Source organism: Neodiprion fabricii, chromosome 6, assembly GCF_021155785.1.
Source record: "Neodiprion fabricii isolate iyNeoFabr1 chromosome 6, iyNeoFabr1.1, whole genome shotgun sequence".
In the NCBI taxonomy this organism is placed as follows: Eukaryota; Metazoa; Arthropoda; class Insecta; order Hymenoptera; family Diprionidae; genus Neodiprion; species Neodiprion fabricii.
In genome coordinates this window covers 6431953-6448137 of record NC_060244.1, presented here as the reverse complement: position 1 = coordinate 6448137, position 16185 = coordinate 6431953, and the positions used below count along the sequence as shown (strand labels likewise).

The following is a 16185-nucleotide window of genomic DNA, read 5'->3' as shown; positions in this document are numbered from 1 at the left end:
CAAAGGTGTCGCTCAATTACCGTAATTCAAGTAATTATACAGAGAGAAGCTCCTCTAAACGTCGTTCATTCGTAAACTCATTATCAGCGTCGGAAACGAGGCAGAAAATTCCGTTTCAAGTAAATTTAAAATCCTGCAATCCGCCGACGCGAATAGACTTTTTCTTTTCCCTACGTGTTCGAATAAAGAGCTCGTTAAAAAAAAAAAAAAAAAAAAAAAAATAGGTGTAAAGAGATAACTGTGTGTGAAATAAGTTAAATAAGTTGACAAAAAAATTAAAAAAATTATAGAATCGTTACTCGTGAGCAGAAACGAAAAACCGTTGTAGTTCGCTAATTGCAAAACTACCGGCTGATACCTGCACATACCGTCCATCGTTTTAATCACATTCGACGGATTCAGCAGGCAGTCGAAAGCCAGCTCCGCGTGTTGTTGTACCATGTATAATAATAATTAAAACGACAACAACAACAATTATAACAATAACAACAACAATAATAATAATAATAATAATAATTCCGCACCTTCAACACGTACAACAAGAATAATGGCAGTGAGGATAACGTCGTAGAATTTCCTCTCAAGGCAGACATAGATATTATAATTTTGTAAAAGGCGTGACTCGACTCACCGGAGATGTAGCGATTCTGGCTAACGGCGACGGGGTTGTTGTTCGCCTCGGTGGGTGCCGGAGGGTTGGGAATTTGACGTTCCGACGCCGGGCCAACTACTCCTGGGGGTCCGCCAACTACGGCTGACGGTCGCGAACTCCACAAGCTGCAGGGATCGCAGCCCTCGGCTGATCTGGTTGACAGACGGCAGCAGGACCAACGCTTTCCACTCCAAAGTCCGGAGTGATAACGCCCACTTAGCCCGGGATTTTCGGCGCAAACTGTAACCCAAAATCGATATGGTCAATTTACATAAACAAATTGCCCGGTGGAAACCGACGAGGTTCGAAACCATTTTCGTACGGACATCGAGGATGCCGGACGTATAATGTTACAAATATCGAGGTCTTACGTAAGCGAGCACTTCGAATTGTCCGAATGCGGCGGGAATTTTGACAGAGTAACAATTTGTTCGGGGGGAGGGGGGTGCGTAACGCGTAATGCAGTATCTGCAGAATCATTAAAATATCGATTTAGAACCTTTTAACCAATCCAACCCAATCGTTTTAACAAATTCAATTATACTGCGACTGGAATATAAATCCTTTGATCTTTAACTGCAGTTTAATTTTTCCCCTGAATCATAATATCATCTCGGATTTCGTCCAAGTTTATACCTAATAGTCTATTCAAAATAAATCGAAATTATAAATATTCAAATCTGAAGTCGTTTTTGAGCTGAATAGCCGGCGTTTCGAGAAAACAGCAAAATTCAATGTGTTTCGCGCTTTCCTTAAAAAACCGCTATCGATTGATGAGATACGACTCGAACATCGTGTAGAGCGAAAAATTCTGCATCGAATTACGTCCGAGTCGGATTAACAAATTAAGAAAAAATAAATTCTACTTGTCGGCGATATCTTGGAAATTTTGGTAAAATAATTTATATCTTCTTAATTTATTAATCCAGCTTTGTTTCTGACATACGAAGACGCGATTCGATGGAAAATTTTCAGCTCTCCGCGATGGTTTATTCATTTTTCATCTATCGATAGTGGTTTTTGAGAAAAACGCGAAAAACGTCGGGCTTTATTATTTTCTCGAAACGCCGGCTATGCGGTTCAACAGTGACTTCAGATTCAATTTCTCGAGGGTCGAAAACTCCTATACGCAAAAATGCAGCGATATCCCGAATATTTTTAATCCAGACCTTCTCCGACTGGACTATAAAATAAAGCGGAAGAACATTAGACCTTGCAGTCGGACGCGGAGCTTCTCGTTTCTTCTTTTCCTTCTTCGTATAACCTGACAGGGTGATCACTTCACCGTTGATTATATACCAGCACGTGGGCTGAGGGAACTTTGACTTAAGTAGGCATAATAAGCGCGCGGAGAAGCGCGACAAGCAACCTCGAAAGTCTACGGAGGGAGTCGTTCGTCAGTAATTGCTCGTTAGCGAGAAGCACCCAACAACGAGCTGGAACGGAGATTTGTATTTAGAGTAGGCAAGTAGGCGGCGGAAACCTCACCGATCGCGGATGTTGGTTACACGCATTAAGCTCGTCGGATTCTCGCCCGATTTTACCCCCCGAACGAGAAGATACGCCTACCACGATTCTATGTGTGAAGATTGAGGAAAGAAGGAAAGTCGTTGTACGAATATCCCGTAATTAATATCATTCTAAAAATGAAGACTCCAATTTTCACGATATTTTTAAGTTTTCTGTGGTCTCGAGTCACGGAGAATCGCATTCAACTGTCTTCAGATGATTATCCGCGTCTGTGATCAGTTTTTAGTTCGACTACATCCCGAGTAAGACCAAAACGAACGAATTTTTATGATCTAGGCTAAACGTAGCTGTTTGTCCGAAATTATTACATTTATTTCGAATAACAAATTGAAAAGCAAGATTAGTTTTTGACCATCAATTTTTAATCTAATACGACGGTAGCGAGTGAAAGTCAAAGAAATGGTCAAAGAAAAGAGGGAGGGGGAAAGTGGGAAGCCGTTGAACGGAGTTTCGAGGATGGTGAATGCGCGTTTAGGAACTCAATTTCGGGGGCCAATTCGTGTGTAAAAGACTTTGCGAACGACGCCGCAGAATCTGGACGAGGGTGAAGTTAAACGATCGCGTGTATATGTATACATACCTACGTTTAATATATAATATAATATAATGTGTAATTTGGTGAGTCGGTCGGGGCTTGGTAAACGGTCAATTCGGATCTTACGATGATGGTATAAAAGTATGAAACGAACCCCGAGAAAGCGCAGAGTTTTGGTGTAATGATCGCTCGGTTTCAGGCGGAATTAGATGAGTAGCTACGCATACACGTATATAATATATTACAATAAATTTTGAACAAGTCTGAAAACGGAAAAAAAACGATTTAAAAACAGAAAAATTGATTTGAAAAAACAAATTGGAAAAAAGACAACTCGATTCCACTCTGAATCTCGCATAAAAATGTTTCATTTTGGAACGTATTTTTTTTTTTTTTTTTTTATTTTGTCCCATGAAAATCGATTCGAGTATTTTTGAGATAGGTTTGAAAAATAATAGGATAAAGACGATTGATTAGAAGAATTTTTGGATTTTTTCAGAAGCTTTTCAGAAGAAAAAAGTTTACCGAGTTGGCGTGGAATGCCCCATACACGTATAATACATGTAGTCGGTACAAGAGACTGTTGAAAAAGAGCTTGAAATGTTTTTTCACGCGCCAACTCGTACGTGCTTTTCTTGCGCATGCCCCCTTTGAGGAGAGCGTGATTTACGATCGTTAGAAAACCGCGAAACGTTGTAGCGACGGTTTGCAGCAGCAGGGGTGGAAGAAAAACGCGAGGAGTGAGATTTGGGAGTTTTTACGAATCTAAAATACTGTTGTAGAACGGTGGTGGGTTTTCGTTTTCATTTTCCTTTCCTCACTTTCTTCGTCTTTCTTTTCTTCTTATTTTTCCTCATCCCGCTTCCGAAGACGTTGTACTACAACGTGTTACTTTGCCGGATAATGCTGTGCGTTGCCGGGGAAAAACTGCGAGGACAAAGACTTCTTTGCACTCCTTACCGCTCTCCGACTTTATGCTACTTTATAAGCATAAATATATATGTTGCACACCCTCCGCGATTTCGCGCGAGATATTTGCAAGTTTATTTCTATTTCGCAAGCGTACACCTATGTAACCTATACCACTGTACATTACTCCAGCGTTTTATTTACTACTCGTTGTAAATATTACGCAGCTCAGAGGAGTACTCATCTCCATGATGAGGGATTTATGAAGATCGAGTCCCATGTCTTTGGAAGTTTCAAGTCGTACTTACAATTAGACATGTGTGCAGATTAATTTATCACCGATTTATCATCGAGAATACAGCAGGCTATAACAGTTATTTCATCCAACGGATCTACCGTTTCGTTTTCTTTTTTTTTTTCTTTTTTATTATTCGACCTCGAACCTGTATCGGATCGAGTTTCGATAATGGACCATTTCGTTTCGTTCACCCGCCTAACGCAGCGTTTAAGGATAAATAAGAAGTGCGAGGGAGCCGGGACGAGGAAAAAAAAGAGCGAAAGAAAAAAGTTGCGAACCAAGAAAAATGATTAATCGAATCCAACTTGGAGTAAAGGCGATAAACGAATTTCTTCGCCGTCTTTAAAAGGACGAGTTTGCAAACGACGATGGTTTTTGTCGCGGTGAAATAACCGAGGAAACAGGTTTGTCCCTAAAAGGGTTAATCGTAAGGTCGGTGTAAGCGAGGGGCGGATGCGGACTACCCTTCGTAATAATTGCTATCGTCCCTTTTCGCGATATTTAAATGCGCCATGCGAGAATTAATATAACGGATGAGCGGTATGAGGGTGAAATTGCCAAGTAAAAGTTGGGGTAGCGGATTTTGAGGAAACGTTGAATCGAGAGAAACCGTATAACAACCGAGTCGTAAAGCGTAACTACGGTAATTTCGAACGTAAACTTTTATACGACGAATAAATTTTGCACCTTTGAATTGATATGTACGCCAGACGGCACGTCGCGGCTACCGAACGGATGGGATGCAAAAATTCTACGGTACGAAACCCCGAAAGTCGAAATACCGACAATTAACATCTTACAAAGACCGTAAATGCGAAAAGTTGTCTCGTAGGAAAGTAAAAATTGAGAAGGCAAAAATGTGTAAATAAATTTTTCTCAAACGCTTCTTCAAACTACATATTCTGAAGATAATTTTTCGGATAAAACGGCGTACGGTTGAATAAACTTTTTAGAAAACAATTATTCTACGGAATGATTCATAGGAAATCGCAATACCAGCACACCGATCATTCGTTATCTTGAAATACGTATCTCGAAGGTTTCGTGTTTTCGACACGTCGACTTCCCGGTCTTTCGGGTCTTGACTCCCACCCAACCGAGCGCCGAAGGCGTGCTCGAGTAAGGATATAAAGAGAAAAGAAAACCAGAAAAATGACGAGGAAAAAGGGAGAAGAACGGGCAGAGGGAAGGAAATAAGAAGGAGAACACGTCGTCCATCTCGTCGCTGTAATGGGCTGCACTTAACCGCGCGCGGCAAACGACGATGCGACGTATCTTTCGGATGGGATGAGAAAGAGGAAAAGCTCACCGAGGCACACAGAGAACCGAGGACATGCCCGTGTCGCAGACGCGAGAGCAACATCCGATAGCCAAGAGATGGATACCGTAGGACCTCGGGTATCTCCTCCTATGTGCAGTGTGTACGCTGGATATCCTGCAAAGCTTTGACGATCGGATGAATGGACGGACGGATGGATGGGTGTTAAAGTTCCAACTACAGCTCCTATGTACGGCCTATACGCTAGCTGTACAACGTACTTTATACCGCCTCGAATAGTTTCGAGCACTTAACGTTGACGGTTCGATATATTATGAGGCTTAAACATAATCTGTGTCAATTTTTTTACTTTCTAAACATCGTGCAGGTATACAAAAAGCTGCAGCGTGGAAGCGTTTCTTTGTCACCCCCACCAGAGTAAATTCTTTTTATAGATTGGTACTTGAAACGTTTTCTTTCATCGTGGAGTTTATTCACTCTGAATCGACTGTCGTTGCTTCTGGTTGAGCAGTTTTTTTTTTTTTTTTTTACAATAAGTTGTTTACAGAAAGTGCGGGTATATTTGACTAACTGTATAATAATTTGCCAACAATTTCGCGCGTATCGCTTTGTTCAACTAGAAATTTCGTAGCTCGGCTAAATCTTTAGACCTAACACAGTTCCGTAGACAGTTGGAAAAAAAAAAATCGATGCAAATTCGATGATTCGAATCAAAGAAAATTAACGTATATGTAGTTATTCAAACGAAATTAATTTTTTTCTTTTATTTATGAATTTCTTTCTTCAAGGGGTGCCGCGACTTTACACCACGAGAAATAGAATTCGAAAGGCGAAAGTGAACCGATGTTTTCACGGACGAAAGCTCGTCTCTATCTGTGCAATGAAATGTATTTTCTTTCTTTTTTCATTTTCATTTATAAAAATATTTTTACTCTCGACATTTGCGACAGTTACAGCCGCTAATTGGAGAGAAAAAGCTTTGCGAAAGCTTTGAGCTGAAAAACGATTCCATTGAATATATTCTTCACGACAAATCCGTATCCGCGTTATAACAGAAATTTCTGCCACGGTACGAGAATTTTAGCGAATATGAACGATATTAGCGGCGGCACAAAAGCCCGTCAATCGTTTCACTTTACGTCTCGTTTATATTTGACGACCCTTGCCTATACATATATCCGGTAGCTAGGGGAGAGGTTATAATTTCCGACGCTATAAGACAACGTGAAAAGCTCCGAAAGCCCGGCAGCATCAGCATCAGCAGCAGCGGCAGCAGCAGTGGCTCGAAACTTCGGTCGGAGCTTCGCCTCGGTTCACTTGATCTTGCAGACTCAATTTACCCGAGGTATATTATAGAATTATAGAAAACTTGATATACGGAACTATTTCCCCAACTTATACCATTAAAACCGTCCTTTAGTAGTAGTTTTAAAATATTCACTTTACCAAACCCTCGATTCCGGGTGAACGGAGACGCCTTCAAATAACGCCGGTCCCGCAGCCGCCCTGATTTATCAAGTTTTTATGCGCAGTTTCACCGCGAGCTGGATATAAAACTTAGCGAAAGTGAACTAAACCGAGATTTAATTCAGCTTAAATTTATAATTGGCTAGTAAAGCTTCACTTCGCGGTAATTAATTTTTTCTACTTAAATTAGATTCGAACATTGTATCATATCCTCGACTTCGCTCTCTCGCATATTTCTCTTTTTCTATAACTTTTCTCCTATTCTTTTTTTGTTTTTTTTTTTTTCACTACCCTTTTTCCACGACTATGTTAAACAGAATGTCGTCAAGCGGTGTATAAAAAATATACATAAATATTACATACTTACGAGCTGCGGAAAGGATTAAGGAAAATTTATAGATGCGTTGCGTGTTTCGTAAATGGAAAAATGTCACCCCCCCGGACAATTTGCCGCCCCTTGTATACATTACACGAATACGAGGCAAGATTTGTCGATGTATCAAAATACAAGCAGTTTCCAAATATTCAGGATTCTTCCCAAGTGTTTGTAAAAGCTTCGATCGTTGGCCGGAATATGAATCGTAAATATCGAGGGGACTGGGTCGTACTTTCGTAAGATTGTCGGAGGTTTCGACGTCGGCTGTGCCTTCTTTGCATACTTATAGGCATATGCATACCTACACACGTACACCTACGTAAGTGGGTACGAATCGAGAATCCGATCACGGGGCTGGTGGCGTACAGTTTTCGATGCAACATTCGGTTACGTACGTAACTGCCGTCTAGGAGTTGAACAACTCGGTTGTACGTGCATATATGTATTACGGAATAAACAGGAAGAGTTTGAATCGTCGAGATCCTTTTCCTACGTCTCTACCGTTCCCGTATACGTGTATACAACTTATCGACTCTTTACCAAAATCGGGCAAGTCGCGTCTACGTCTATCTATATCCAACGACAAGGCAACGAAATCTCCCGAGGATCGCCCAGCGTTGGATAAACAAACGTTATAAGATACCATCGTCCTGTATAATACCTATCGCGGATCGAATAGTTGCGACGGTTGCGACCAACTTACGCGAAACTATCCCCACGGCTATACTTGCTTTATCCGATTTCACTTCGGTCGTTTTCTTCCCGTAATTTTATCGGCGGTAACGCACATCGATCGGTAAAGTAAAAAACCGATCCTTCATTTCTACCCTCATGTTTCGCAAAACGTTACACGATTCCGAGTAAATATTTTACCGCGGGAAAGATGAGTCAAATTTTGAATAAATTTTTTTGCAATCGGTTGAAAATCGGCTAAGTTTTCGATGTCCGATAGGAGGTGAAACGCAACTCGTGCATTCGCTGCGGGATGGTTTAATTCCCTAGATGATTCGTGTATAAGACACGTAATACGTGGATTTTCAAGGTGGGAGTGAAACGGTCTTTGTATAATCAAAAAAGCACAGAAAGTACGGGCAGCGTCGAAGCTGCTTTGATCGGAGATTAAACTGGGCAAGCAGAGATTTCGAGCGAGGAAAGAGGATTTCGCAGCGGTTTTCCACCACCGCCATGCTGTCCGAATGGAACTAAATTTGTCCCTTGGATTCGCCCCTGTGGAAAGGATTCCAAATTCCCAGTGTTATAAATGCGCGAACAATGGAATAACGGAGCCAGGGTTTTCACCCAAGTTTGTGCTTCGTAAAATCACTAAATTATACGAAAGATACATACCATTATCTGAATTTCTCTACTTATATAAATTTCCAATTATGCAAACTGTGAGCAAATACAGAAAAGTTTACGTTATATTAAGAAACATAAAACGGAAAACCTAAATTGACAAAAAAAAAAGTTGTAGGAAAAAGTAAAAGGAAAAAGCAGGGAAAAGATTGCATTAGAATTTAAACCGATGGAGATAAAATGGCCAAGAGTTTAATTTTACTCTTCTTTTAATTTTTTTTAAACTTTTTTCTTCTCCTCGCTCCGAAGTGATGTTATAAAAATCCCATCGCCTCTTCGCGCCAAAATACCGTGAGACCGCATTGACGCGGTTCCGTATATCCGCTGGGAATGAATTCCTCCCCCAAAGGAAGCGAGCTGACGATTAGCCGAAATTTCGTGGTTTTAGGGTCGAGTGAGTCTGAATAAATTGTTTGTCGAAATTAACAAGCGCTGCAAAAGATTGCCACGCGATAACGAATCGATGGTTTTTCACCGATGCGTAATAATTATATATAAGCATTTTTCCAAGCCACGCGTGACATCCAAATTATCATCGTGAACTACAACGTGTCATAATAATAATGATGATTCCTTCAATTTTATGCGGTCGAATGTTTGCGACAGGTCTTTTTTCTTTTCTTTTAATGCAAATTTTCAGGTATCATAACCTACTTTCCGACTGTTGTTTATAAAATTTGCGAAGTGATCGAGTATACGTATGATGGAAAAATATGACAGCGGCGTCGAGGAAAACAAATATGTAAAATAAAATCAGGTCAGGTCAAGCAGCGTCCAATTACCTTATGTGACACAGCGTGTTTCGTCAGTGTGCGCATGTGTGAAATACCCAAAGTATACACTAAGGTATATATACCTACATATCTACGTATACACATAACGTAAAAGCTTTGGAAAAAATTATACAACATTTTCAACATTGACAATGTTGGCGTATATAAGAGTTTTTAATACGTATACCCGAGTGAAAATCGTGCGTATTAGTATTTCGAGAAATAAAAAAAAAAAAAAACTCTGACGTCGTAATTTATATTTCGTCTTTTTATCGCTGTAGAACGTTAAAAAAAAATAAACCCAAACGCCCATGACGGGAGGAGTTTTTTAGAATTTAGTACAAAACTGTCGTTAGGTATACAACGAGGCGCACGCATGCACAACCCAAATACATCAGTGTCACGGTGATGGAGCTTGATAATACAGTAGGTTGGTGGAGGAAAAGCTGAGGAGAGAAAAGAATGGAAAAGAAAATAAAGGAAAATAGCGGAAAAGGCTAAAGAGGAAGTGTATTATAGTATTACGCCCTTGAGAGGCGGAACGAGCGACTCGATAAAGATGCAGTATTTCATCGTTTACCCGGTTTTGGAAGAAAAATGGCTATTCTTCTTCGAGGAAAGGGGAGGAAAGATGGAGGAAGAAGAAGGTAAGAATAAGGTCGAGGAGGGAAGGAGAAGGTAGGAAGTCGATGCGGTGTAGCTACGCGATACACACGTCAGAAATTCCCTCGACACGTTATACGGAGATAAGATAAGAGTTCGGAATGTCCAAAGAAACTCGACTCCCTTCTCAAATTTCAGATCAACCTTAAAACCTTGGACGTTGTATTATATCGTCACCGATGACGTTGGTTTCAAACGGCTGCGACGGTAGAAGAATAAAAACAAACCGAAATTGTGGCAATCCGAAAACCCTTTCAAACAAATTTGTTCGTTTGTTGGTTTGTTTTTTCACATGAATTCACCCGCACGTCTGCATTTGGTAGGTAAAATAGTATTTGAAACCGAATTATCGAAGGCAAAGAGAATATTTCAATGCTCCCATATTACATATTATGGGAAGTTAATTGAACTTTAATGGAAAACATTCAAACGTCCGCGCCTCGTGGTATTAAAAGCTTTCGTAAAAATCAATGCTTGTATATGGTATATGTACGGTATAATAGGGTATGTAATCATTTATGTACATAAAAATCGATTACTTCGTTGATTTTCATTAAATAAACGACGGTGGCATTGCCGTTTGGTTTGCAAAAAATGCAAGACAATATGCCACGTTTTATAGACGAAGAACATTAACCGGCGTGTCTTTGACGTACGTAATAAAAAAAACTTGAATCACAAGTTGTACGTTGTGTGTATATATATATATATGTATAAATACGAAGTATAACGTAGACTTTGTAAGTACGTTAATATTACATACAAGTATACATGCATATGGGAACCCTGCAGTCTTTGAGAGCAAAAGTTTCAGCTTATTAACATCGTGGTGAGGACATATTACTTTCGAAAACACGAGGGGAAATTGGTAAAATTTATGGTGTTTCAAATAGAACGGTACAACGATATACATAAAATATATATATATATCAAGTTAATCAGCTTGAACGAAGGAACAGGTGCAAGTTCTACAACGTACGTATATTTTATAACATATTAACTACAGGCACGAACAATATCCAATCTAAAAGTTGATCCTTGTTTGCACAATATTCTCTATTATACGCGCGGGGGTGGTGAAGAGAAAAATCGTCTTTTTTTATTTGTTTTTTATATAAATACTCTTTCCAACGGAATGTAAAAACTTTTGTCGACGAGTCGCCATTTTCCTTCATAGCTCTGAATATCTCCTCGCTCGATTCCATTGCCTATTTCATCTCTAGATAACGGAACAGGGTAGGTTATACGTAACGACAAAACTTCTGGACGTCAACCGGATGCTTGCAGCCTAGCACCTCGAATGAATTGATGCTTGACAGTAATGAATTTATCGGCGTTTATACTCAATCGTCCGATAAAAGTCACGGGTTTAATCGTTCACTCGGTGCTACGCGCCAGCGAACTTGACACAAATTTGATCCGCTCATCGCAGCAGCAAATCCGATAACGAGCAGGTAGGTACGAGGTGCATAGCTTACACTGTACGATAGAACGGAGCGAAGGGAAACGGGATGGGTAGGAAGATAATACGTATCGTCGACAACCGATTAAGTGTTCAAACTGGGGAGAATTGCATTTTTTTTTTTTTTCCTTTTTCAAACTTGGTAAGAAATTCGACCTACGTAAAATTTGTATCGTTACGATAACGGTTCAAATTTTGTCGAAATAACAAGAAAACTTTTTATATACAAGTGTCAATACTGTACTGTCTGGATATTGGGACATTGAATTTAAACTCGTCAATTGGTGGGAAAAAATGATAAACTTTATGACCCGTCGAAATATGCGTTAATGTTATAGTTATCCGCGAAATTAGGTGGAGAATTAATTTTTGCGTATAAAATGAGCTATATCTACAACAGCTTATCCGAATTGGACAAGCAGCAGGGATTTTTCGATGTGAAAAAAAAAAAAAAAAAAGCACAATAGTGCAAGGATTCCTGTGATGTCATGAATATGACGCGATGCTTGAACTTCAAAGTGCAGTGGAAAGAAAAGTATTCGTTCCGTAATCGCGGCAGCTTTTTTCGATAAACGTATAACCGTAACTTATAGATTATAGCCTTAGAGATAAACTTTTTAAACCTTTGCGGTTCGGTATCTTCAGTTTTTGTTTAAACCTCTGCTTCGACAGTAAAGGGTGGTGGGTAAATTACGGCAAAGTTTTTATACAACACGATCAGCTAGTTTTCAAAATCATCGCCACAAATACACACAACCACACTTTTGTAACGTAAGATAAGCTTGTAGTTTTTTTCTTCGGTATAATGTCAAACGTACGTGCATGAAATTTATAAGTAGGAAGTGATATTCGATTAGATTTTCTTCAAGTAATTTTGAAAACGAAATAATCATTTTTATAAAAAATTCATTAGCAGACTTCCGCCATAACGCGAGTCGTTCAACCTACATCATCTATCATATAAAAGTGCACTTGATATTAAAGTACACATGATGAGAAAAGGCGTATAAAATATAGATATTAGGGTGATCCTTATTTCGGACTATTTCGAAATTGATTTTAAACAAATAAATAAGAACTTGGTTAAAAGCTCCGAAGGAGATTGGATAAATCAAAATTCGAGAAAGGTCAAGATAAAAACCACTCTAGTATCAAAGGTGGACGGACGTGAGGTTGTTGTTCTGTTTTTTCTTTTTGTTTGTGCGTTTCTTTTCACCAACGGGTTGCAAGGGTGGTTTAACAATTATCGTCGTCACTCACCCGCTCGTATGGTTTGTATCCAATCGGCTCTGTCCTGGTCTCGGGCGGCGAGGAGGTAGAGGGTGTACTCCTGCCCGGCTTCTCTGTATCCAACCTGGAAGGGCAGCCCCGGGGGTACGCCACCCCCGCCGCCCGCGTTCCCCGGTTCGCCGGCGGCAGCGTCGGCAACTCCACCTCCGAGTTGAGCCGTCTCGACCACGTGGACGCTCTCGACCGCGATTCGGCCCCGCTCCTTGCGTCGCTGCGTTTCCAAAGTGAGGCAAATTTCAAAATCATATACAAGAAATCATCGACGCGTGAGAATAATTAATAATTAATACGCTAATACGCGAATCGAGGAGGTAGGTCAACGAGGCCAAGAGTCTACGCCTTTTGCTGATTTTTTACTGTTTGACAAATCATTGTAATCGCGAAATGCGAAAATCTCTGTAAACTAAGGTAAAGCGAAGACAATGGAAGCATGAACAAAAGCTTATAAGATTCAGACGCTGTTTCGTATCAAACAGCTTTAAAATTTTTTAAAGAAACTTGGCCAGATTCGTACACGATGTCTCATTCTATTTGGAAGACATATTTTCCACGAAACGGGAATCGAGTGAGACGGTTTTTCTTTTTTATTATTAATACTTACCACGATGGCATCGGGCAATATTCAATTTTACAACATTGCACCGATATAGATCATCATCGGTAAATGGGAATATTGAATCAACTATCGAGAAAATTAAATCTGTTTCAATGGTTTCGTAGAGAATATTATAATACTTGTGAATAAAATACGCCGTCGCAGAGTGAAATCAAAACCAATTTCTAAGCGATTTGAAACGAAACATCGCTAAGTCTAACGTAAACTTTTGTTTGTAATTTCAAGACATCATTTTTTTATACGTTTGAAAATATCTTCCCAGCTTACGAGCACAATGATTTAATAAAAGCTCATTGTACCAGTATCTCGTAATGACCTTAATAAAAAGTATTGATTTTTGGCCAACCATATCTTCGTTGATTAAATGATGGAAACGATTTTTCAACGAGTCTTAATTAAATAAAATAAATGATCGCTGTGACGGAAAGCAAATTAATAAAAATATCGTAACATTTTTGTGCAATATCTAATGCAGTAAAACGTTGTATATCATATTTTGCAATCGTAGTCAATTAATACAACGGACCTGAACGTGATGTAATCGAAGAGGAGAATTAAAAAAGGCTTCAAGTACCGTTTGAGTAGAAACATGATAAAAAATAAAATCAAGTCCTCCAACGAATAAGTGTAAACGGAGTGAAGAAAAAACGGTTTTGTTTGCACGCACTTACAGCCTGTTGTAATTCCCCTCTTCAATTGCTCGATATCTGTAATAACTAAGGGGGGTCGGGTTATAACTTGACGATTGATTTCCCCCGAAGGAAAAAGTACCGCGACTGTCGTCAGCAGGTGGATAAAAGAGTTCGAGGCGACCGTCCGATGGAGAAACGGTACGTTATTGATATTATTATATATTTTTATCGCCTTCCCAGCCATTACGTTTCATATCGACGTTTTCGCCAATATACTACGGATATAAATTATTTTCTTTTTTCTTCACTTTCGGCACGCTTTTCGTTTTTCTCCGATATCACCTTTTAATTAAACGCGACGCGATAGCCCGTTAATTACAATCGGGAACGACTTTCGAACCTAATATATACCGTCAAGATTAAAGAATCATACAACACTACATAGCGTTGGATTGAAATATTTCTAAAGATTCTTCAACGTTAAAAATTAACTGCCGCAAGCTTCGCAAGTTATTTCGTGAATTTGGAACTAGACGAGACAAAAGTCGATGATAAAAACGCGCCATTTCCAAGACGTATAAATTTCTTCTTCTTCCCTCTCTCTCTCTCTCTCTCTTTCTCTCTCTGCCTGAAATCGCAAGATTAGGTCGAATCGCGATCCCGTAACCCGAGTTAGGAGATTCCTCGTCATCGGATCGCGATGATCGAGGTTAAACGGGTTATCATATCGCTCTTCGCAGCCTTCCTTCGTCGTCTGTAAATATTATCAGTTACGTGTCCCGTTTGATAAACCAGGCTTCCGCCTGCGGTTTTCCCATCCATCCCCCCGCGTCTCGTTTATTTTTTCCCCCTGTTCTTCGTGAATCGGACGGCGACTCCACGCTCCGTTCTCTCCTCTTGTTCGCGTATACGAATCCCGTACAGTCGCTGTGGGGCGAACCCTTGGTAAAAAAAATGTCCCTAATGGTAGCGCAGAAAGTCCTTCATCCTTTCGGTATCGCGTCGGGCGTATACTGATTTATACGTAAGCGTTTCTTCACCTTCATGTGATAACGCAAATTATGTTCGGGAATATTGCAAGCTCTATTACTCAGAGACGTAAGTTTATTAATTCAAAATTTACCACACGTACGTTGTTTCTAACGGATTATCTATTAGGTTCGTGAGTTTTTAACTTCTTTTTTCAAATTAATTTTCACGATCCAGCTCGAAAGAGTTGAGGATACGTACATAGTACATAGAAATAATAATAATTCCTGTAAGGTTTAGTAGTATTCAATTCTATTAGCCGAACTAGATATATCATTTGTCTACGTTTTTTTTATTTACATCAATATTAGCGTTGTTTATTATTATTATTATTATTATTATACATAAATTCTGCGATGAAGATAATTCGAAAAAAATTCACATGACGCGTATTATACAAAATTATCGGAGATTTAATCGGATGATAATTATTACTCGCGTCAAAGATGATGGAACAAAAGTCACTAATTATTGCGTCTCATTAGACATTTCTACATTCCCTGAGGCATAGTGAGGGTATTATATTCGTTTACGTAATACGGCGTGGGCGTCATGAATGTATGTGTATGTATATAATATATACAGTGTAGTAAGAAAGTAGGTACACAAATACGTGAGTAATTTGCACAAAGTTGCGAGCAAACGGCTTCTTCTTGATTACTTTGGAAATTAATTGGTTAGCGATTATTTGGGGAATGAAAATGTATAATTAATCTGACAATGAACCGTGTTGCGAATGAAAATAAAGAGCGTGCAACTTCGTAAAGAGAAGCGCGTTATGTAGGAATCTTTCATTATTCAAGAAACGATGTTTTTTAATCTATAATTTATAAGATCACCGTATAGTGTACAGTATAAACTTCTTGATATAGTACCAATCATTTTTTTTTTCCGCACACGATAAGTAGATATTTTTTTTTTTCTCATGTAGAACTTCGACCAAGTTGAACTTTACTTTTGTATTTTTCTTCGTCGCTATTTTATATTTTACTTTTTCTTTTTCCTGTGTCTGTGTGCGTGTGTTTCATCTTCTTTTCTTCAATAACTTTTCTACGCGGACTTTACATCTGATAAATCCTGAAGTAATGCCAACAGTGGGATTCTTTTTGATCGACTGACTTTCCCTCAGACTACACTAACATCAATTTCTTCCTATCAATCGTACGAAGATGAGCGTAAAACATGGCAGACGCGACTTTAAAAATTTTGCGAATGAAATTCGCCGATGAAGCGATACGAGCGATTTAAGGTCTTTCATGATCTCGCAAATCCTTTTTCCAATCGGTATTATACGGGTACCTTGAACTCCTAAAACCCA

The 16185-nt window shown here is 39.3% G+C and overlaps 1 protein-coding gene across 3 annotated transcripts in view; it reads right to left on the bottom strand.

Annotated features, from left to right (window-relative positions):
* Positions 1-16185, bottom strand: part of LOC124185477 (tyrosine-protein kinase Btk29A) — a 147709-nt gene that overhangs the window by 127090 nt on the left and 4434 nt on the right. For all 3 annotated transcript variants that reach the window (XM_046576294.1, XM_046576295.1, XM_046576293.1), the window contains exons 3-4: positions 12561-12801; positions 632-892 (exon numbers count right to left, since the gene is read on the bottom strand). In XM_046576294.1, coding sequence (XP_046432250.1) covers positions 632-892; positions 12561-12801 — 502 coding nt within the window. The remainder of the gene's footprint in view (positions 1-631; positions 893-12560; positions 12802-16185) is intronic.